This window comes from Schistocerca piceifrons, chromosome 2 (assembly GCF_021461385.2).
Source record: "Schistocerca piceifrons isolate TAMUIC-IGC-003096 chromosome 2, iqSchPice1.1, whole genome shotgun sequence".
NCBI classification, from domain to species: Eukaryota; Metazoa; Arthropoda; class Insecta; order Orthoptera; family Acrididae; genus Schistocerca; species Schistocerca piceifrons.
The window spans coordinates 451,196,383-451,221,941 of record NC_060139.1 but is presented as its reverse complement, the minus strand read 5'-3'; the positions used below and the strand labels follow the sequence as shown (position 1 = coordinate 451,221,941).

General features: G+C 37.5%; 1 protein-coding gene across 1 annotated transcript in view; it reads right to left on the bottom strand.

The window, feature by feature from the left end:
• Window positions 1-25,559, bottom strand: part of LOC124777383 (E3 ubiquitin-protein ligase ZNF598) — a 78,731-nt gene that overhangs the window by 13,027 nt on the left and 40,145 nt on the right. Inside the window, exon 6 of the mRNA XM_047252773.1 lies at window positions 25,143-25,438. Within this exon, the coding sequence (XP_047108729.1) occupies window positions 25,143-25,438 (296 nt within the window). The remainder of the gene's footprint in view (window positions 1-25,142; window positions 25,439-25,559) is intronic.

Genomic DNA, 25,559 nt, shown 5'->3' with positions numbered 1-25,559 from the left:
CGCAGTGTGATCCTTTTATTAGATTAGACAACTTTGTATAACTAATTGTCCTTTGGCTCACTCAATTTCTGCTGCCAACTGAACTCAATAACACAACAAATTCATCTATAACAACTTGGGTTGTTTGGGGTAAGATTTACAAATAACATAAGAATACAAATAATATTCTAACCTGGGAAAAGTTTTTTTTCCCACAAAGCCTAGGCTTTGTGCAGTGACCACTAGATGAAACTAATTGTACACAGATGAAAAGTAATAAACATACACCCCTGCATGCATATATGCATTATCTCAGTCTTGTACTTAGAAAGACTGAATCAGGACTGTAGGTCACGAAGACATCACAAGATATTCTTAAGTATCTTTTTATTTGTGCATATCTTATAGCACACTAGAATCACTGAAGAGAATGACAATATGAAACATAATGGTGTAATTTATATTGCGATTAATTCCATTATCATTTACACAAGTGAAAATCAATTTGCTCTCAGTCTCAATGCATATAACATTTCCTTCCAGTCAAATTGCACTACTTTCATGATGCATCAGCACTGGCATTAAATTGTGAAGCTGCCTAAGAAATAGAACATTTTCTGTCAGCCCAAAAGTTCCAAGACTGATTTTATTCCTGGTATAGAAGTGATAACAGTGCAGGAACTATAGTGGCAGCTTTAATTAACAACTGTAAACAACAGAGGTGCATTCAACCAGTCAGCTGCAAGCAGACAGTGTTAAGCAGTGGATGTGAAGCCATAGTGTGTCAACAATATTGTGTCGCAAATCACAGCAGAGCAACATCTCTAAATCAAGTGTTCGCACACTCTGGAGAACATTTTAAACAATGGCAAAGTGTGTGTAAAATTCTGCCCCAAACACCTCGATAGCTGAACAAAAACAATGCAGACGGCACTTGCTGCGACTTGACTGAAATGTAAAATGAGGGCAGTTCTTTTCTAGAAAATACTGTCATAGGTGAGAACTCATGGTGTTATCAGTACAAAACTACTACAAAACAGCAAAGTGCATTCACTCACATGAAAGGTCCACACACTGACGACATAATCAATGTAGTGTAACATAGATTATTTGTAAAAATGACATATCTTCCACTGAAGGCCCTCGTGCTGGCAAAAGATGGTTGTGTCTATAAACATTTCATGTAGCATGAAAAAATAGTGTGCATTCCTCAATCTGTGATTTGTGCAGATGATGGATATGCAGCAACGTGACGCAGCAGGGGCAACATGTGCGGTGTGGTGAGCACAGTAACATTTGCTGGACATCGACACGTATTTCTTAAAGGCACCCCTTGAAGGTGTCATGAACATCTAAGAGAAAATCGAAGTACTAAGATGTAAATGTTTGAGACGAAGCAAGGCTCTTAGATCTTAAATTGAGTTCAATGTGGCCAGACATACTGAATGATGTATCTGAAGTTATGAGTCATCGATAATCAGAACTGTCTTCACAATTTATGTACACAGTTGAAACAATATAGAAGATAATTGTTGACGACATGATCATCATTAATTAGCTGGAAAGAGTGAGATACACTCTTACAGCATCATCCTGCTTGGAGATGAAGTTGAGAAGAATAAGTTGATGTACGATTGTGCTATGGAGTAGCTGGATCACGAAATCAAAAAGAAAAGGCGACTGTATTTGAAGAAGAACAGTAAAAGTAACTTAGACCACATAAAACTGATAGATTTGTCACACAGTGTTCCCTACTCATGGTGTGACAGTGAAGTCGCCATAAACACACATGAAAGTAAAACACCACCCTGACATTCAAGCCAATGAGACATGCAAGTTGATAATCATTCAAAGGAGACCTTTTCTTATGGCTTCACATGGTTGTATGAATGGGCTATGCATTGTACTCAAGTGGTGGAAAACTATGTAGAATACCTGAAGTATTAACTTTTTTCTGGTTTTTATTAATCCAGTTTTGAGACTTTTTGGAGTGATAGGTTACAGGTTGCAAACTTTATTCTTGTTCTGTCCCTTAATAGTTGGTATTTTCTGCAAAAGCTGAATTTAAATAGGGACATATAGTCAGTTTTACTGAAAATTGTTAATGAAAGTGAATAAGGGGCACAGATTTGCTTTTAGTTCACACATCCTACATTGTATTGTATTGAACTGGAGACCTAGAAACGACGGAGAGGCTACAGCAGTCCACTCACATCACCACCGCCCCACACCGAACACAGGGTTACTGAGCGGTTGGCCACCAGTGGACCCCCCCTGGGAATGTCTCACACCAGATGAGTGTAACCCCAAATGTTTGCTTGGTAGAGTAATTGCGTACATGGAGATGGAGACACTGATTTTGCGGCAATCGCCGACACAGTGTAACAGGCAGAATAAGGGCCAAGGCAGATGAAAAACCACCTTAAAAACCATTCACAGACTGGCCAGCACACCGGACCTCGACACTAATCCGCCAGGCAGATTTGTGCCGGGGACCAGCACGCCTTCCTGCTCGGAAAGCAGTGTGTTAGACAGCACGGCTAACAGGGTGGGCACACATCCTACACACTTTCCTCTCTGTACTTTAGCTACACACTACAGTAACTACATTGGCACACAATACTGCTACATACAAAGTTTTCTATTCGGGGAAAACTGCATTCTTTTTTGTTTTATTTCTACGAGTGACGTATAAAACAGCATAACTTTTCAATTTCTGATCTGGTCATCAGGTTGGGCCCACATCATCTTTGACAAGGGAAACACTGGAATTTGTGACTCCAACAAATTTATGAACCATGGGTGTGTTCTACTATTGTTGTTGCAGAATATGCTGGACATGATTACACACTGCTCCCTACATACTTGTGAATGATCACAGTCCAGCCACTTTGAAATACAAAATAAATCATCAGTAATATTAAAAACTGATGACTACCAAGATTTTCCCCTCTTTTGTTTAGCAATCTTACCTGGACTACGGTGTAAAATGCTGGGACCAATGCCTTTTCCTATAAATAAAGTCTTAATTTTATATTGTAACTTTCCTGCCTCAGCAAACTTTTTAAAGAACACATTAATCCAAAGCAGTTACTCTCCCCAAGGGGGCGGGGGAGACTGCCAACGATCAGCATCTATGCTGTAATTGTAACAAACGTAATCTAAATGCCTACTCCAAAGATTGTGTTGTTGTAAATGATTGTAGCTTCTGGCTTTTTCTTAAAACCTGTGACATTAATATTTCCCCAATTATGTAACCATGTGCAATGGAATCTAATCAATTCATAGTAACACAGACAATTTCCGTGTCTGTGAGAAATTTGTGGACTTTTTCTGAAAGGGTGTGAAACACAACAAAGCACACTTTGTACAATCAATAGAAACTGCAGAACTATTATATGGACTGAAACAATGACAGTTATGGTTACTAACACTTATGAGGTAAAATATGAAAAACTGATGATTATAACAACAATTTAAACAGCCTCTGGCTGCAGTTATAGAGATAATAGTTCTACTGCACGATTGATTTCTGTCTTGGTGTGTTAGACATTGTTATTACTTGGTTTTAAGGTAAACTGAATCTAGATGTACTGGAAGTTCATCTGCATATGCAACTGTTCACAGAGTAAAAAGCTTTAAGGTTACATATGTAAGTGCATATACAACTTAACACACAATTTTTTGGAAAATATACAATATATACTAACCAGTCTACCTGTCTTAAAGTTAGTTTAGAGATCTCTGCTAAATCCTAATACTCCAAAGAGGAATTATAATTAATCATAGCAAATACCAGTACTAATTCAATAATATTTTCTACCTTAGCCAAAAGTCACTAGGAGCCAGGTAAGGTGAGTAGGGAGCATGAGGAATCACTTCAAAGTTTTTATCACGAAGAAACTGTTGCGTAACGTTAGCTCGATGTGCGGGTGCGTTGTCTTGGTGAAACAGCACATGCGCAGCCCTTCCCGGACGTTTTTGTTGCAGTGCAGAAAGGAATTTGTTCTTCAAAACATTTTCGTAGGATGCACCTGTTACTGTAGTGCCCTTTGGAACGAAATGGGTAAGGATTACGCCCTCGCTGTCCCAGAACATGGACACCATCATTTTTTCAGCAGTGGCGTTTACCCGAAATTTTTTTGGTGGCGGTGAATCTGTGTGCTTCCATTGAGCTGACTGGCGCTTTGTTTCTGGATTGAAAAATGGCATCCACATCTCATCCATTGTCACAACTGACAAAAAGAAAGTCCCATTCATGCTGTCGTTGCGCGTCAACATTGCTTGGCAACATGCCACACGGGCAGCCATGTGGTCATCCGTCAGCATTCGCGGCACCCACCTGGATGACACTTTTCGCATTTTCAGGTCGTCATGCAGGATTGTGTCCACAGAACCCACAGAAATGCCAACTCTTGAGGCGATCTGTTCAACAGTCATTCGGCGATCCCCCAAAACAATTCTCTCCACTTTCTCGATCATGTCATCAGACCAGCTTGTGCGAGCCCGAGGTTGTTTCGGTTTGTTGTCACACGATGTTCTGCCTTCATTAAACTGTCGCACCCACGAACGCACTTTCGACACATCCATAACTCCATCACCACATGTCTCCTTCAACTGTCGATAAATTTCAATTGGTTTCACACCACGCAAATTCAGAAAACGAATGATTGCACGCTGTCCAAGTAAGGAAAATGTCGCCATTTAAAGTATTTAAAACAGTTCTCATTCTCGCCGCTGGCGGTAAAATTCCATCTGCCGTAAGGTGCTGCCATCTCTGGGACATGAACGCGGCCTCATTTTAGAACAATGCGCATGTTTCTATCTCTTTCCAGTCCGGAGAAAAAAAATCGGAGGCCATAGAACTTGAATGCACCTTGTACATTCTTATTATTCCTATTTTTCAAGTAAGTGAACCTGGACCTATTGAGAGTGTATAATCATTGTATTACAACAACATTTATGGTACTACACAATATTTATGCTGGCCACAAGTATATATTAATTGACAAGTCACCTGAGGTATAATAAAAACTATTAATGCCTCGTAGGCTATACATTAGAAGTGTGAATTTATGTTAATAATCACCTAAGGAACATCCTGAGGATATAGTAGTGACTAGATTCACAACCACTATCTTACTTGATCCACATTGCCACTATACACAACCACAGTCAAATATTAACACAACAGCAGTCTTCACTTTACATTAACATATCATTGTATAGCAATGATATCCATTTTTCCATTCAAAATTGAAGAGCCATTACAAAGAGAGTATTTCTATACACATAAAACATTCAAGCAATCGCGAGCAATACGATAACACTGGAGTGTCAACATGGTATAATAAAACACTATTCTGATCATCTAGGCTGCTTAAACATAGTTTCAGAGGTAATAACAATATCGAAAGTAGACTAACACTTACTAGAATCATTAATATCATAGGAGCCATTATATTAAACGTTACAGGTAAATTGCATCACTATTTAATCCAAATTATCAAAGGTTAATCTCTATCTAGATGACAGTGAGTCAGAAAGATACACCAGTGATTTACTGTCATGGTAGTTCCTGGATACTGATAACCATGTGGCAACAAAATTCAGTAAAACATTTTATTGTGTCATGTTGTCTCTCCAGTTTGAGTGTATTGGTTGCAATTAGATGAATATTTTATATACTTAGAAATATTCTCTTTGCAATTGTTCTTCAATTTTGAAGAAAGATGGATACCAATATTATATGATGATGTATTACATGTAAGAAGAAGAATGGTGTACTGTGGGTCAAACAAGATAGTGGTTGTGAATCTCGTCACTATTACATTCTACATCTACATCTACACGATTACTCTGCTATTCACAATAAAGTGCCTGGCAGAGGATTCAATGAACCACCTTCAAGCTGTCTCTCTACCGATCCACTCTCGAACGGCATGCGAGAAAAAACGAGCACTTAAATTTTTCTGTGCGAGCCCTTATTTCTCTTGTTTTATCGTAACATTCACAGGACATCCCACAGATAAATGTTTCACATAAATTCAAATTTCAAATCTACTGCCTATGAGGCATACATAATTATCACTATACCTCAGGGTACCTTTCAAATTGATATTTACTCATGGCCACAGATATTCTTATAATAGAGTCATCATCACTTCCAATACATCCAGGTTCAGTTTACCTGAAAACCGAGTAATAACAATGTCTAACATACCAAGACAGAAAATAATATTGACTTAGTATTGGTATTTGTTAGGACTAATTATAATTCCTACTCCACATTATCTCATGATGATACCACAGGTGAAAATTAACAATTTTACGTTTTGTGTGTGTAAACCTTTAGCGCACAAATAGTAGTTGTTGTTATACCTAGTGCACTTGTCCAATTAATATTTACTAATGGTCAATGTAAAAGCTGTTTTCAACACTATGAAGATTATTTTTTTTAAATTTATTTATTAATTAGAGAGTGGTTATTCACTCCCAACTCATCTACGTTCACTTCATCTTGAACAGAATCACCGCATAATGACAAATATTTCAAGACAGAAAATATTGTTGAACTACTACTGACATCTGCTACAAATAGTTATGATTCCCATATGTTCATATTTAAACTTCTAGCCCAACCTTAAGACAGGTATAATGGATAGCTTACAAAATTTTCTTTCCATGAAATTATATATAATGTTATATATGCACTTATGCATGCAATCTTAAAAGTTTTTCATTATATGTTCAGGCGCATCTGAGGATGAGGCATGAAGTCTCAAAATCAATCATGCAATAAAACTTAACATCATAACTACACCCTGAGACTACTTTATTTATTGTTATTACTACATGCGGCTGCATTCCCACCATCCAATATGATGGATAATCAAGAAATTTATGGTCATTGTTCATACATGCTTAAATTGATCAATTTTCTGAAATATGCAATACCATATGTGGCCATGTCTGTTCAAAATGTGGAGATCAGACACACAAAGAGGCAAACAGTTGTTTCTATGACAACACATGAGACAAACAACACAGGAATTTAAGAGAGATCAGTTTTCCTTTTATCTCCACACATCAAAGGCAGTATCATGATGAAAAACACTATAATCACGTTGATATGACAGTTATGAGTTAATAATCATCAGATTAAAAAACAATAAATTTCCAGAAAAGGCAGCTATTAAATAATCAATATATGTTAGCTAAATATTAAACATGCTATATGGGTTATCATATGTGTATTGAAATGAATTTTATGTGTAATTCTGTACTTTAGGCTCAATCTGGGCAACTAATTGAATAGGACTTACAAAAAGACAAAGTTGTTTGAAATTTATAAAATCTTGCCAGCTGTTAGAAAATGCTGCAATAACCCAGTGCATTTAAAAATTAAATCTCAGGTGGGAGGTGAGGGAAGTGAGAGCTTAGGACACAAATCTGTAGTGAAAGCACAGACATCATACAGAACGTTGTGGTAGCAACCATAAGAATTTTCAGTAGTTGAGGAAATAAATGTCAACCACAGTAATTACTTTTCTGGCTACAATATCAAAGGAAGCATGTTTGTGTGACAAAAAGTAAAATACAGTCATAAACCCTACATCTAAATATTTTAAATAATGATTACATTATTCAATACTTAAAAATATGGTAATAAACCATATGTTGGTTAATTTCTAAATAATTAATGTGGTTAATTTAGAAATGGTATGTAGCATCATTATGAAATATTTGCAGAGAAGCACATAAATTAAAGCTAAAGTAAAACTAATCCACAGACAGTTGCTTACTCATGACAAAGCAGTTTAATAGCTACTGGAAGTGACTGTACGATGACAGAATAACCAAGATCAGAGTAGAAAATACAATAGACAAAAAGTTCAATAGGATCATGTTAGAAACTGCTATTTTTCACAGTAAAAGATGATACATGCAATACAGTGTTTTGCACAGGTGTTCACAATTTCTCAGTTGCTAAATATTCTAAGAACTACACAACTCAACATCTCAGGTAAAGAACGAAAACGTCCACTGTTTCGAGAGATCTCTAAAAGATATTAAAGGCAATATTTTGACAGGTTGCCCAAAGAAGATCAAGGGTAAAGACAATTGAATGTATGCTGTAAAACAAAAAGAAAGAAAAATGAAAAGATGCCAAACAATGGAAAATCCAGCATGGAATGCAACAATATTGTGAAAAGGAAAGTTGCTACTCACCATATAGCAGAGATGCTCAGTCACAACAAAAATACTGTTACAAATATAGCTTTTGGCCAGTAAGACCTCAGTCAAAAATCAGATGACAAACACATACACACTAATGCAAACACAACTCACACTATGAAGATTATTTTTTTTAATTTATTTATTAATTAGAGAGTGGTTATTCACTCCCAATTCATCTACGTTCACTTCATCTTGAACAGAATCACCGCATAATGACAAATATTTCAAGACAGAAAATATTGTGACAGTCTTTTTGTTGTGCCTATCTGTGACTCAGCATCTCTGCTTTATGGTGAGTAGCAACTTTCCTTTTCACAATATTGAAATGATGACAATTATGTTTACGGGAAGAAGTATGTAAAACTTTTACATTTAGCCTAATATCATAACCAAACAAGCAAAGCAATTAAGTTACAGAATTATTTATTCACCAGAAAAGATAAACTTCCATTTTTTATCAATCATTTTCGCACTTTAAACACTAACTTTTATTTGGTTTGCTACTTTACTCTTTATAGTCTCTACAAATAAACAAAGTGAAAAACCATCCTTCGTGTATATTACGGCTACCAAAGGGAGGGTCAATTTTAAGTAGCCAACGACATGATGAAGGAACATTACAAATTAATCTTTGATTCTGTTTGGTTAAAGAGACAGGAAGAGTATGCACCTGCCAGCTACTAAGATGTGTGAATTCTGGAAAGAGCAAAAATTCACTCTAGGTCTTGTTTTTGAAGATATATAAGGGGCAATAAATGAATCAAATTAAATAACAGTCAGGATTCAAATTTCAGAGTATTGTTGATGAGCTATATCAAAGCGACAGATCTTGGATGAAAGATGTGCTTTAGATAGAGAGTATTGGGCAAAAGAATAAGTGACTAGTGCAGTGGCAAGTGCAACAGAAATGTGAATGAACAATATGTGGGGCAAAAGATCAAGAGCATGCCAGCAGCTTTGCATACAATGCAGACAAAAAAATCGTCTTATGGATGTGCCTCTATAGAGTACTCTTCCCTATGCAGTCATGTAACTCCAATCTCTCAAAGAAACTGTATAAACCACTGATGATAGGCAGCACACTCCAGACCAGTTTGGGCGAAAAATTAATGATTGGTTATTGTCACTGGTGCATAACCTATAGCATTATGTTTGTTCATATCTGCTAATAAATACTGCAATTTCAGATGAACACTATAAAAATAGATGGGTTTAAACAGATACTGTATCAGTTAAAAACCAGAGATATTACTACTAAACAAAGCAAACAAAGAACTTTATATTCAATGTTTAGACAAAAAGAAAATGAATTAGTACAATGATAAGAGCACCTAATAATTGATTTTATATACTATTTTATACATAAATGGAATAAGCCGTAAGTAACTATTAGGAAAGATGATGTCATGTCAATATATTGGATTGCGGGTTACATCTTTGTTGACAGAATACTGTTTTGGCACTGTTCAAAAAACTACCTTGGCAGTTACTGGATGTGATTTCAGGTAAAAAATATCTGATAACCTATATCACAGGCTCTTCCAACACTGCCATGGTGTGCGGGCACCCACGAGTGACCATCATCTAGCCTGTGGATGAATGCAGGTAGCACAGGCTACCCAGGGCCAGGCGGCACTAATCCATTGTATTCACGCATCGTTCTGTCGTACACGTGTTTAATTTGCCCAGCTTGGCACCTGAGCAGGGCAAACAGTCACATAGGCTATGGTCGGCTCACTGACTGTCCAAATGTCGTGTTTTCCCACCCAGGCACCTGCAGGCACTCACCAAGAAGAGCCTGCCACACCAGGACACAAAATTTACTAATCCTGGTCAATCTTGGTCATTCACTTATCAGCAACAGATTAAGCAAACAGTAAAATTTAAGATTTTATTACAGTAGTTTTGCACATTGGTGTGCCTCACAGTAAATGTGTTGTGTGTCTCTTAGTTAACCAAGAAATTTTGGTGATTGGCTGTACTGCCAAGAATTCTATGTAATAAGACCTGTACCAAGGTGGCCAGACCTGCCCCGTGAGGGGCCTCCTGGCCAATGATGCCAAACGCTCATTTCCATTTTTTTCAATTCAGTAAAAGCTATAAATCTGTCATGAGATGCACCAGTAGAATACTAAGAATAATGCCACATCATATGTAAAATAAATTGTTGGACTCCAGTTCCAGTTTAACAAAATATCATATCATATCAATTACTTCACTTGAAGTAAGCGATTTTGTTCAAGAGACTGTGTGTTTCATTCCAGCAGCCAACATTTTTATTTTATTTCTTTCTGTGTTTTTCTGTTTTAGGAAACACGCACAAACACAATTGCCAATTAAGAATATGGCACACAAATTTCAGACTAGTATGATGAATCAACAAAGAATGTTGGAAAATTAGGGTTTAACATCTCATCACAAAACATATCACAAAGGACTCAGCACAAACAGATATAGGACATACACGGAGATGGACATAAACTGTGTAATTTTCAAAGGATCCACCATGGAATTTCAATGGCTATTTATACTGTTTTATTTTTGGAGGGCTTGGAAAGCAATCAAGCGAAATATCAGTGAAACCAATTAGTATGAAGTTTATGATGAGTTTAGAATCTAAAGGTTTAGAAAAGCCATGGAAAAGCTTTATATAGACTTGACTCAGACACTGTGATATCAGCTCTAGGTACTGTTCCAGAGTTTTTACATGCTTCCGTTTGCAAATGAGCAGTAAACAGTGTGGGTGTGTAGTGCTTTATAATTTATGTATTTGTATTTTTGGAGCTGCTAGGTTCTTCTTTATTTTATGTATAGTGTGGTTCAATGTCATTGTTAGCAACACTACTGTGTGAATCAGTCTGAACCCTGAACTCACATTCTGGAGGACGACTGTACAAACCCTCATCCGGCCATCCTGGGTTTCCACGATTTCCCTGAAATTGCTTCAGGCAAATGCCAGGATGGTTCCTTTGAAAAGACATGACTGACTTCCTTCCCTAATCCAATAGGAGCAATAACATCATTGTTTGGTCACCTCCTCTAAATCAACCAACCAGCCAGTCTGAACCAGCAACTATTAAGTAACTTCCAGTAGTGACTCAGACCCTGTGCCATCGGCATGAAGTACAATGAGTCTTGCAGCAGATGGACCCTGAAGTTTGTATATTTCTTCTCGTTTAGTCTTTACATAAGGATAACCTATTCCTCTTTTTCTGTTCCAGAAAGAACTGAGTTCTCATTCAGATATGGACTGGGATTGTGACCATGACAAGATCATGCCAAAGGAGTTTGCCGCTGTTTGTGAACAGCTGCAAGCTGTGTTGGCCACTGTTTACTGACTTTATATGCCTGCTGCAAGCTGTGCCAATGATTTGGTAGTCTCCTATCACCAGCTACTCTGTCTGCTCATGTGGTGTGAGCTCTGAGTGATCATCTGACAGGTGCTGATTCAATGTGGCCAGTTCTGGAATTGTTTGCTGGGAAGATTGTATGAGGCTAATAGCTGAAAGGCTTGCATCATACCTCTGATAAAGAGATGTGAGGTACTACCTCCCACTGGTAATGAGAGAGCCAATGGCTCTGTGCTTTGCCTTTCATGCTCAAACAGCAGCAGCATCTCCTCTGTTATAGGGCACATGCACAAGCACGCATACACGTTAAGTACATGGGAAAGAAGAGAATGTTAGTGACCAGTAGTTCCAATGTTAAGCTCGTCATGGCCCATCTTATGGAAACAGCATAACAGGTGGGAAACAAAGGAAATGTGTACCCTGAGGGGTGCAAGAGAGAACCTGGGAGCAACTGAGAGCACAGGTTGCAGTCAGCTGTAGATCATTGTTCACACTGGCAACAATGTCTGTCACCTGGGTTCTGAGACCAATATCAGTTCTTTCCAGAGACTGGTGGAAATGGCGTTGGCAGCCAATCTCACTGATGAGGTTTCTGCAAAGCTGTCAATTTACAACATCATTATAAGGACTGGACTGAGTCCTCTGGTCTGGTGGAGAATGGAGGGTGTAACTTAAGAGGCCCACCAGTTATTTGTCAAGACAGGCTGTATATTACTTGACCTACACTGCACTGTGGAGATGTGTAAAGTTGCACTGGATAGGTAAATGCACATTATACAACAGAAAGTCGCTTGGGCAACAAGGTACTATTGAATGCACATAGTTTCTGTTTAGATTAGACAAAACTCTTAGCCCTCAATAAAAAGAAAACCACCATCAGGCAAACCAATGATTTCAACAGACCACATAGCAAATCAGGAGTGTATATATATCAATATGAAAGCTGTTAAGTGCTGGAGTATTCTCAGTAAAGGCCCAGAGTTCATGTCTCCTTAAGAAAGCAGTTACCTCACATCATATGAGGAACTGACCGTAGTCTAAACTTGAAATAGAGACTAATGAAATTTTGAACAACATATGAAATTAACTTCTCATGGTCAAAGTTCACAGTCATGCAGAATTTTCTGAAACCATCATGTTCATCGTAGGCTGTAGAAAATTATTTATTTCACTCTTGCAATTTTGGTTTCTGGGACCTTATCGAGTAGTACTACAAAAGCTAAAATAACAAATAGGTAAAATATAAAAACATACAAAAAATTTGGCGCAGACACTGTATGCAGACTTTCACAAACATGTATTATTTTCAACATTTCTTGTAATGTACTACTACACTGAAGAGCCAAAGAAACTGGTACACCTGCCTAATATTGTGTAGGGCCCCTGCGAGCACGCAGAAGTGCCCCCAACACGACGTGGCATGGACTTTACTAATGTCTGTAGGAGTGCTGGAGTGAACTGATGCCATTAATCTTGCAGGGCTGTCTATAAATGCGTAAGAGTAGGAGAGGGAGGAGATCTCTTCTGAAAACCACACTGCAAGGCACCCCAGATTTGCTCAATAATGTCTGTCTGAGGAATCTGGTGGCCAGCGCAACTGTTTAAACTCAGAGGAGAGTTCCTGGAGCCACTCTGTAGCAATTCTGGATGTGTCGGGGGCCGTGTGCTGCTGGAATTACCCAATTTCATCAGAATGCACAATGGACATAAATTGATGCAGGTGATCAGACAGATTGCTTACGTACATGTCACCTGTCAGAGTCGTATCTAGACTTGTCAGGAGTCCCAAGAGCCTCCACCAGCTTGAGTAGTCCCCTGCTGACAAGCAGGGTCCAAGGATTTAAGAGTTTGTCTCCATACCCATACATGTCCATCCGCTCGATGCAATTTGAAACAAGACTCATCCTATTAGGTAACATGTTTCCAGTCATCAACAGTTCAATGTTGGTGTCTATGAGCCCAGGTGAAGCTTAAGGCTTTGTGTCATACAGTCATCAAGGATACACAAGTGGGCCTTCGACTCTGAAAGCCCATATCGATGATGTTTCATTGAATGGTTCGCACAATTACACTTGTTGATGGTCCAGCATTGAAACCTGCAGCAATTTGGGGAAGGGTTGCACTTCTATCACACTGAATGATCCCCTTTTTAGTCATCGTTGGTCCTGTTCTTGCAGGATCTTTTCCCTGCTGCAGTGATATAAGAGATTTGATGTTTTACAAGATTCCTAATATTCACAGCATATTCGTGAAATGGTAGTATGGGAAAATCCCCACTTCATCACTACTTTGGAGATGCTGTGTCCCATCGCTCATGCGCCGACTGTAACATCACATTCAAACTCACTTCAATCTTGATAACCTGCCATTGTAGCAGCAGTAAGAAGTGCGCCAGACACTCCTTGTCTTATATGGGGGTTGCCAACCACAGTGCTGTATTCTGCCTGTTTACATATATCTCTATTTGAATAAACATGCCTATATCATTTTCTTTGGCACTTGAGTGTATTAGAAGACATGTTTGAGAGACTGTGTATATTTTTTTTATCTTTTGCAGTACCACTTGATTATGGCCCAAAGGCAGATATTGCAATAATGAAATAATTTTCCACAGGAAATTTATATCAGAATGACAGATTAGGCTCTTCAGAAAAACAAGTGTTTATACTGACAAGCAGAATCATTAATTGTAATGAATCAGATTGAATTATAAAGTGCTGTCAAATGAAAACATGGAAGACAGAAGGAAAAAGTAAGTAAACTATTTATTATTTCAAAAATAATCATTTTAATTGTTAACACAGTTATCCCACTGTGAGACAAAAATGGTAAAATGTTTGTGGTTGCCTAAGGAACCAGGATTGTACCCAGGCATGCACCTCTTCGCCCGATCAAAACGGAAACTGTGAATGTCTTTCTTCCCAAAAATATGGAAACTGTATGGGGAAAGATAGGGACTTCATGGAGGCTTCTGCAGAAAAGTGAACAACCTTGGCAATGTGTGGGCAAGCTTTATCCTGCAACAGGGTGATGCTGTCTATCAACATTCCTGGGCATTTGAACTTGATGGCATGCTTGTTTCTGAAAAGTAACCACAGTGTTAATTGTGGTGCTGTGTTCCAGAAAGTAAACAAACAGAGGCACTTGCAGTCAAAGGGAAAGGTCATCATTGCCTTCCCGTAGTTGATGCGCCTGTTGTTTCGACTACACTGCAGAAGTTTCACTAGGAAACCCTTACACATCCTCCATACTGTCCCGATCCCTCCCCACGCAATCTACAAATTTTTGGAGCCATGGAGAAAGATATTGATGGGTGTCTATTTTCTTTGAATGAATAGGTGCATGATTCCATAGACAACCACATTTTTCCATGAAAGCACTGTCTGTCTTGTCTTACAGTGAGATAATTGTATTAACAGTTATGGGGACTGCTTTTGAAATAATAAACAGCTGACTCATTTTTCTCCATCTGTCTTGTTTTCATTTAACTGCTCCTTATAATAAGGGCAAGAGCAGCCAGGAGCAGTGGACTTTATTAATAACTGGATGGGTTTCTATCGAACACCAGATTCCGATACATTGTTCACAGAGTAGTCAAAGACAGCCAAAAACTCGATAACATAGAAGTACCTTAAGCATGTGGTATTAGCAGATGGTGACTTTGATGTGCTCAATATTGATTGGGGGAAACTACATACACACTAACTGTACCTGGACACTTGGTGCTGTGGCTGGGTCTGGTTAAATGGAAGGGAAAGGAAAGAGAAAGCACAAGTATCTAATGTGTATGAGAATTTGATACATATCCTAATCTTCTCCTTCCCAATCTCTTTTCATCCCCCCACCCTTATCTCACTGTTCATCACCTCCTCCTCCCCCCCCCCCCCCCTCCTTGTACATCTACTACTCCTTTTTCTCGGCCCATCTCCTCCTGCCCATCTGTCCATCCCCTGATCTTCTGCCTTGTTTATTGTTATTGCAAATTCAGGTTTTGTAGGAGTATTCTAATTGTAAGTCAATAAGACAAAAATACAACTTTCCTGTTTTCTATTAAAACCATTGTGAGGAAGAAAACAGCCAAGTACATTGTTGTGTATACAATTTATGTTTAAAAATATACATAATGAGACAGAGTATATAAGTGATGAACAATTTGTCTAATTCTTTAAATGCCCCACTATCTTAGTTAAAACTGGTTGTAACCAAGGAAACAAAACCACACATTTCTAAAGCACTGCAGTTTCTTTCTCATAGTCAGTTTTAACAGAAAACCTGTACATTGTTGTTTTTTAAAACAGTCATTTCTGTGTGAATTAAGAGTATGGTTTAAAATTTAAAGTAAATCAGTCAAGACCTTTTCGAGACTTTTACTAACAACATTTCAATTTCCGGAGGCGAGGACAAACAGTCTTGCACAATAATACTGAAAATATTACCTGTCAACTGCCTTGAACAACTAGCCTAACAATCCACATGCAAAAGAAATAGTCTTGACATCCTACTTAGAAAAGGACTTGATCTTTTCTAGAGTCTCACCAATGAGAGATATATGAGCAACCATGATGCCATTACATGAATACTGGCCACCAATGGCACAAAGGCTATCAAGAAAGCTAGGCAAAAATGTCCAAGTGGCCAAACTGATTGAGAATCACAATTTATATAAAGGATGAAATAAGAACATTTAATGGTGATCTGTCAAAAGCAGAACAACTGTTAGTCGTAAAACATTATCAAATTATCAAGTGCCGGCTGGATAATTACATTCCAAGTAAATTAAAGATTGCAAAAGACTTATTCTGATTTCATGGTACCGCCCAAAGATGCTGCAAAAGCAGAGACTACTACACCTATAATATTATAGAGCTGCAGGGAAGTTGACTACATAAAGTTAACAGCCATTCCTGCATCCATCAGAATGCTCACTTGTGAAGCCTGCAATGATTTTTGAACTTAAATCCTGTTAAAAGATCTATTAGTAAAATCTTAGAGATTAAAGTCCATTAAAGTGCTTGGGTCTTTGTCTGGTACTGAAACTGAATACAGCAGACAGAAAGCACAAATATTTAATTCCACATATAAAAATTACGCATGAGGGCTGTACAGAACACAAATAGGAGATATTGATATCAGAAGCCTTGGGGGGGTGGGGGACAAAAAAACAATTATTGCTACTTAAAGCGAACAAGCCACTAGGCCCTGATAGGATTTCGATTAGATTTCATTTTTAATACGACACAGTATTAGTCCTTTCCTAGCTCACATTTTGCAAGAAATTCTTGCACAATGAATTGAGTCATGTGACTGGAAACAAAACAAGGGTCACTCCTATTTACAAAAAGGGTAAAAGAATGGTTGCACACAATTACAAACCAATGTTACTGACATCAATTTAGACTCAATTAATCAAACTAATTGTTGCTGTAAGTCATTTGGTCAATCAAAAATCTGGATAACCGAATGTATGAAGAAAATGAATGTACGAAGGAAACAGCTTTTTCGTCATATGGTTATCTTTCTAGATTTAATACACTGTTCAGTCACATTAACATGACCACCTGTCAAATGCCTGAATAACCACCTTTTGCAGTACAGACTGCTGTGAGATGTGCAGGAAGAGAGCCAATGAGATTCTGGAAAGTACCAATAGGAATGTGGAGCAATGCCGACTCCTGTGCTGTGGCCAGCTGTGCTACATTTCTCGGTTGAAGATCCATGGTCCAAAACACCAATTGCGGTAGTCTCAAGATTCTTGATTAGGTTTAAATCTGGGGAGACTGGTGGCCAGGGGAGCTGGTAAACTCATCTTGCATGTCAGATAAATAACTCATCCTGCACGGCAGATAAATAACTCCGTTTCTGCAGTATGACAACGACTGCACTGTCATCCACATCCCAATCACCCCCTCGACACACACTACATACCTTACATTGCAAGTGCAGCCACTAGCCATGTGCGAGTGGTTATTGCAAACATAGACAGTGGGCTGGGCTGTGTACACACTGTAAGGTGTTTATGTGAAACAACAAAAACAAGTTAACCTTATTGAAATCAACACAAACCAATGTTTAATATGAGATTAGAGAGATATTTTCATATGTACATACATGCATATGTTTTTAAAATTACGAAATTATTGCAACCTTAGTCATGAAATACCTAGCAAAAGTCACACAGGGCAGTCACTGTAGTTTAATTTTGTTTAAAATATTTGGAGATTGTCATGTGATGTAAACAACTGTTTTGCTTCAGTGTTGCTTATCACAAATTTGTTTTAAACACAGTAAACTCACAATGTCATAACTGTTTATTTTTTGAACCATTTGCAAGCTGTTTCCAGGGCTTGAAATGCTTCTACATGAAACAAGTCTGCAGCATTTTCTGCATCTACGTTCTCCTCTGTTTCATCTACCTGGATTTCCTGCTGTTCATTTGCCTGAATAGGTTTCCAACACTTTCGTCATCTGACATGATCTGAAAATCTTGGTCATTGCTTTCATAAGTCAGCCTCTCTTAGTCTTCTTTTCAATCAAATCCCATGGCATCTATAACCATGTAACAACACTAATTTAAATTCATTAATTTCAAGAAATGACAAAACAACTTCTATGTTATCTTTATCAACAGATAACAATCTATGTAGAAGTTGCTTTCTATAAAGTCATTCTAAAGTTTTGGTAACACTTTGGCGCACTGGTTGTAGAAAGGATGTCACATCACGAGACACAAACTTTACTACAAACATCCCATTTTCTCTCTGTTCAGCTGAAGGAAAGGTTAGCACATTATCCAGTAAACATAGAATTTTCCCTGGTTTACAAATTTCATGTTGAAATTATTTTACTTCAGGGATAAAAATGTTGTCATACCAGTCAATGAACACTTCGATGTTCATCCACGTACTTTTTTGGTTTTTAAAAATTACGGGAACCCTCATTTTTTAGGCATCTGGGGTTTTGGATTTTCCGATGAGCAACAAGGGCATTTTACAGGACCCGGTAATGTGTGTGCAAACTAATAGTTACTCACTCTTTACTAGTTTTATATTGTAAAGCTGAATTCTCTCACAAAAAGAAAGATTTTTAAGGTAATTATTTCCATTTTAATATAGTTTCATCAATGTTGTAAACAAAGTCCAAGTCATCCTCATTTCTGTCCAGTTATTTTTTAAAACCACCTTTCAAAGAATTGCTGCATCTACTCTCAGCTGACATTTTTTCAGCTCATATTTCCAATTTGTGTATTCCATAATTAGATTTAAATCTTTGGCACAAATAATTCACTGACACCTTTTTTAAACTGTAGTGCCCCTTTATACAACAAATGAGCAACTATCAATTGCCTAGTTGATCATTTTTGTACATATGAATTACATAAAGCTTCTTCCAAAAGATCATTTGTTTGTTTCATCATCACTTTTTGATGTTTACTCCCATCTTCACTACTGTATCAAGTTCACAGGTGTACTTAAAAAATGAACCAGTAGTATTCTTAATACCGCTGATCACAGAAATACATTTGCCATAATTATTGTTTAATTTTAATTTACAACTAGTCTCTCTCTCTCTCTCTCTCTGATGGATCAATAACTTTTATCTTCAGGCGATAACACCACTCTCTGGTGCTTTGAAATTTTTAAGCACAGGTGTGACATACAGCATACCAATTAGCAACTATTAAACTAAAACAATTATGAAATGGGTGCAGCAGAGATCATGCAGGGTGCAGATTGGTAGTCCCAATGTGACATGTTCCTGCAGACACAGACTACACTACAGAGATATTTCTCACATTTCACAATCCGGATAATCACAAATCCATATAATCTAACCTCCATTGCTATTATATTTATATTTGATTCTAACAATTATTTTTATAAGCTCTCTACTTTGGCCACAATCAGTTTGCTGCCGAAATAGGATTTACTACTTCTAGTGGCTTATTTTCTAATCCAATTCCCTCAGAATTGCTCTATTTGATTTGACTACATTCCATTGCCCTTGTTTTACTTCTGTAGATGTTCATCCTATGATCTCTTTTCAACACACGACCTATTCTGTTCAAAAGGAAATCATATACAAGACATTACTATGACCAATTCTTGACTACTTTCCTAGAGATTGGGTTCATTACAAAGTAGGTAAAACAACAGATTGAACAAATTCAGAGACACAAAGCTAGGATTGTAACAGGTCGGTATAGTCTATATTGAAGTAACAGAAATGCTGAGGGAATGTAAAAGGGGATCTTTAAAAGAAAGATGATGTGGTCTCAAAAAACTGTTCCATGTAAATTTAGAGATGATGTTTTCGACAAATGCTGTGTGACCATTATGCTGTCCCCATTATATAACTCATATATATAAGCATCATGAGAATATGATGATGAGATCAGCACACACAGAGAGACATAGAGGCTTATGGACAACCACTGCTCCCCCCTCCCTCCCCAAATTAATACGCAAATGAAACAGGAACAAAAACTGATAACGCTGCTATAAGGTAACCTCTGCCACGCACTGTCAAGTGGCTTGTGGCGTGTAGATGTATATGTATGGCTGGACAAGAATTTGAAGCCCACTACTAATGAATGACGTTATGCTTTATAACCTGTGCCATTTAGCACTGCATTTTTGTTAACTTTTTAAAATAATGTGGAATAAAAATATAAAACCTTGTTCAACAACAAAACATAGTCTATAAGAATGCCCAAAAACCACACGTTTACGTGGAGTTCAAGAATTGGTCACATGCAACTTCTTCCCAAATGTGGAACTCTTGCTTCCCTGAAAGTAGCAGAGTGTTTACTTAAGCATATCTCGCACAGAGTAATATTTTTTGTAAGCCTAAAAAGTGATGGCGAATTGATTGTTGTGTAGAAGGGAGTGGAGATGGCTAGCTCGCATGCTGAAGCAGTCGCATAGTGTAAGCTCTGCTGTAAATTTTATCATGGCAAAATGTCCACTTGAAGTATAGGTGTTTATCAGAGTAACACAATTTTCTCAGCATATAAGCATAGTTTAACACATACAGTCATAACAATCCTGCTTATTTTTGTTATAAACTGTGACAGTAGCACTCCAAGCGGATACTTCCCAATACAATACCAGATGAGTGCAAATAATATTGTAAATACGGATTTTTAACAGTTTTCACAATAGGGAGCATATGTAGTGCCATAAAAAAATCACAAATAACTAAAAAATGATACCACTATTGTCTTTGTTTATTTTCCTGAGGACCCTGGGAAGTACAGTTCAGTACATTACGGGACAGTTTATTTACAATTCTCTTGTCATCTACAGATTTTTCTGAAGAATGTCAGTTTATGAATGTCAGTTTATTTTAAGAACAAAAAATAAATAATAAACAGTAGAAGACTTGACATTTTGCAGAAAGACAATGTATATCTACTCAATGTTTTCTACACTACACTTAAACTCAAATAAGTAAATGTGGAATGGAGGAAACTTGTATGAAATGAAGTACCTTTATTATTTAACATACAAAGTAAGACACCACAACTGTATCCGAAAGAAAAAAAAAAAAAAAAAAAATCATGAGATGTGATAATCAATTGTCAAAAGCCATTAAACCATTTACAACACAGAAGAAACCAATTCCACAATTGCTGCTACACCTGAGCCAAAAACCAGCAAGAATCTTACACATATTCACTCAGCCACTTTTGAAGCAAAAGTAATCAGTTTCACAGAAATATTTGTACATTAGAAAGTCATGTGAAGTATAAGAAAGTGAAAATCATTAGGTTTGACATAAAATTATGTTTCAAGGAAAGTGCTTATCACAATAAGAAGACAACAGACATAGTCCCTTCTCATGCATGAAATATGTGTTTATATTCTCTTGCTTTCAGCAGAGTAAGCTGCAGTCACACACATATTCATAAGTATTTCTTCATAAATAAGTTGTAGCCGTTCAATCAGTGAGATTCATCCGTTTTTACATTTACTTAACAACAATTATGTCTCTCGATAATTTACTAATGCTTGGAATGCAAAAATATAACAGCAATTCCTTTAATTCAGTAGAAAAATAATTAAAAACAAAATCTTACAGCTGGCTTTCTAGCTGCTAGGTGTGCTAGTTTTGTTCCAACTGCCCAAACCAATAACTTGCACAGCAGTAAATGTTAGACTGTGATATAATAATGATTCTTTCCTATATGCATCACAAAGCTATATTGCTTTTCTTTGCTCCGTTGTGGAGACACCTGAGTAACTAAACGGCCCTAAAGTGCAAACATTTTTCAGTGATCCTTATCCACTCCTTGCAGTGTTCAAGGTTTGTGATCTTCACCACAAACACGACTGCCTTCGAATGCTTCCACAGAGAAAAATCTAATTGACTTAAATTTATGGAACATGGCAGCCACTCCACTTACACACACTACAACCTATCTAGCTCCATGGAAACTGGGAATCCAGGTATGCACAGACATTTAGCCTCTAATGAAGTGGGACATGAAATGGAACCACCTTCCCATTTCTATCCTTCCCATTACTATGTGCAGATCTTAGTGTCTACTTTCGGTTTTATGCCAATTGTTAATCTTTATGCCAATTGTTAATCAGATCTTAATTATGCATTTTCTAGTGAGACAGAATTATTGATATTAATTTTAGTGGTTAAATCTTTAATCTTCCATTTCCAAAGATGTTAATGTTTTGTAAATTTTTGTTCTTTGGGGGCGATGTGTTTTGGAGGAAGTTGGAACAGCAGTTGAATGCACATGGCTGGTGTGGATGGAACGGCTGGACAATGAAAATGTTTTGTATTTTTCGTGAGTACACGACGATGACTCAAAATTCTGCAGATTATTATTGCAACATACACATATATAAAGACCAGCTACAGTAAGACCAAGTATTCTCTTTCCTAGAGGAGCAGCCTACATCCAAAGGAATTTAGGTTAAGTATTCCTTAACCAGCAACAAAGAACCGTGTGCTTCATTCGGTAAGTGCCGATATTACTATTCGATGCAATCCTTAACATCGGTAGTAATTGGAATGCTTCCCAAGGTAGAGGGGACATTTCAGACATCAGTGTGTAACAAAAAGTTGGAAATATGCCATCTTCAGATAGCAGCAACTGCAGATGACGAACTGCTGTTGGTATACTCCCAATAAAGAAGGGCTGAGCAATAAAAGAACCCTATATTCCATAAAAAATAAGCACTTTTAATGTGCCAACTATCTTTGATTGATCATACAGTGAGTGTTGACATCTTAGTAGTATTTGCGATTTTGTTTATTTATGTCTCTGTTTGTACAGAAATTAGCTTCATCTGTGAACAGTATGTCATAGAGCAAACAACAGTTTTTGGTCCAACTTGCATGTCCCCCTTTCTGCAGACTGACCCAAATGATCTGGATCGTCCTCACTAAGATGTTGTAACATTAAAATTCTGTAAGGATGTCATTTGTGTGTGGCCAAAATTCTCACTGATGTACAGGTGAATGTAGTTGCTTGTGAGATGTAGCAAATTCTGTGGCCTGGACTCTTACTGAATGATATAGTACAGTGATTGAAGTTTCACCTGTAGCTGTTTTCTGTAGTTGCTTTCTATCACTGGGCTTTTTGTTTGCTACTGAACCAGTATCACAGAATTTGATGAGAAGTTTCATCATCACACTGTGAGTAATGTGTGGTCTGCCTGGGAGGGGTTGATCGAAATCCCCTAAAAGTGGTAACACCATGAGCTTTTGTGTAAACTGTAAGGAAGAAATATCACTCAACTCACGAACGAATAAAGCTATGCTCAAACAAATGGCACAATTGAATTTCTTTTCTATCTCTTTATCTGTTTGCTGCATTACACAACCCATTTTCCACTTGAAAATTATGAGTTGCATTCAAAATTGCAGCCTCCAAAATGGCTGCCAGGCATGATTAGTTTCATGCTACATAGTAAGAGCTCTAAATGATGGTGATTAACACACACACACACACACACACACACACACACACACACAATATACCTCTCCCATAACCTATCATTGCTGAAAATTCATTGAAAAGCTACTAATGCAATAAGGTACATACAGGCCAGATACGAACATGGAGTAAGAAGAAAGCTGGGCACGCAGCATATAAAGCTATTTGCCTTACATAGACAGCTATGCAGAATTTGACACGGAAGTTCACTGTCTCTAAAGAGCAACTAATATATAAGTAATACGATGCAGTCAAATCTTATTGACGGGGTAAAACAGATTTATTAATAAAGTAGTAACATAAAAAAAATCTTTAATAAAAAAAGTTACTTATTGCTATGAATAATTGCAACAAATAAATGGAAGATTTACAAAAAATAAGAACAAAAGATTGTACGAGCTTAAACCTATCATTAACCAAAGGTTCATTTACTAGGACTGGTCCTATTGTAGGAAGTATACTCTTTACTATCTACATCAAATTGGGGGAAAACGGGGTGGGGGGAGGAAGGGGGAAAAGCATTTGTTGTGGAATTTATACAATGGTGAAATTTGATGTTCATTTTTGAAAAAACACTCAAGTAACTTTAAGAATATGTGATGTTGTCCATGTTGCAGTGTGTTCCATGCAAATCATCACTTTTGTTACTTATTACAAATACAACGATACAGCAACGAAAGTACACTTTAGGACCAATACTTCTGCACATACTTCAAGATTTCTGCTTAGTGTATCAAAATTTGTTATTACAGTTAATGTCATATGGAAAAAAAAATTTCATGTACTAATATCTTCATAGCAAACATCGCCTTAAAAGACTGCACTGCCTCAAGTGAATCTCGAAACACAAACTAAGATTACAAACTGAGTAACTGTAGGTACAATCGCAGTTGTCAATCAGACTATCTCACTGAGATTTTACCTTTGCTACCCAATCGATCGAGCCAGCTACAAGTGCTGGATTGACAAATCAATAGTCTAAGGGCAGTAAAAAGCCCATACTAAGATCCTGCCCTGTCCAGCATTCTTTGTAAAATCAATCGAGGTGTGGGAGGTAGACCATGTGATTGCCTCCCACATTTGCCTGCAGAGATGCTTCTGAATCTCACTCCCTCATGTCTGGGGCACCCTACATGGCATCTTTTCCCACCTCGTCTCTTTGTAACATGTATCTGCCTTTTACTCTACTACTCAACTTTCAGCCCTGTCATATCACTGTCTAGAGGTCTGTCTATCCATTCCTGCCACCAATATCACTGGTATGTGGAATAATTAATATCCTTCCTGAATAGTCACATTGTAGTCCCAATCTGCAACCAACACAGACTTCTCTTGGATTTTATGACTTTCATTTACCCCTGGCAATTCACTTCTTCCGCTTTGCACACACCCCACTCAAGCTGTGCTGTACAATACATCTGCTCTCAGTAATTTTTGGTTCGAAGTTTTTGTAAAAGGCTTTGAACATCAAATGAAATTTGTTATTAATTTCTAACCATGATGAAGAAGACCAATATCATCAACTTCAAACATATGTCACAAAGGTAAGTTGCAAATACCTAGTCTCTCTGAATACACATCACCAATTACATATATTTAGCCAGTGTGATTACCTGCTGTTTCGTTATGTCTGGCAGCAAGAGAAGCAGTTCAGGAAATATCTCAGCAAAAGTTTGTTCACCAGCTGCTTGGGCACAAGCATCATAAAACTCTCTGGCAGTCAGTGCCCCTCTTCGGAATTCGGCAGATCGACGCAAAAAGGTATCTAAATCAGGAACTGCCTCAGCTACACGGGCTACCAACTGCCTGTTGCGGTGATCTGCCCCGGGTGGTGGTACAAATTTGTGACCCTCAGAGGACTGTGCACTCACTGCATAGCTCCTTCCACTACTGCTTGTGAACGTCAGACCTAGAGTCACAACAAACAAAGAAACAGATAAATCAATTATCAATTTAAGGTAAACGATATATATTCAATGTCATCCTGAGTTAATAACAAAAAAAGGCATTTCAGTGGAGATGTAGTAACA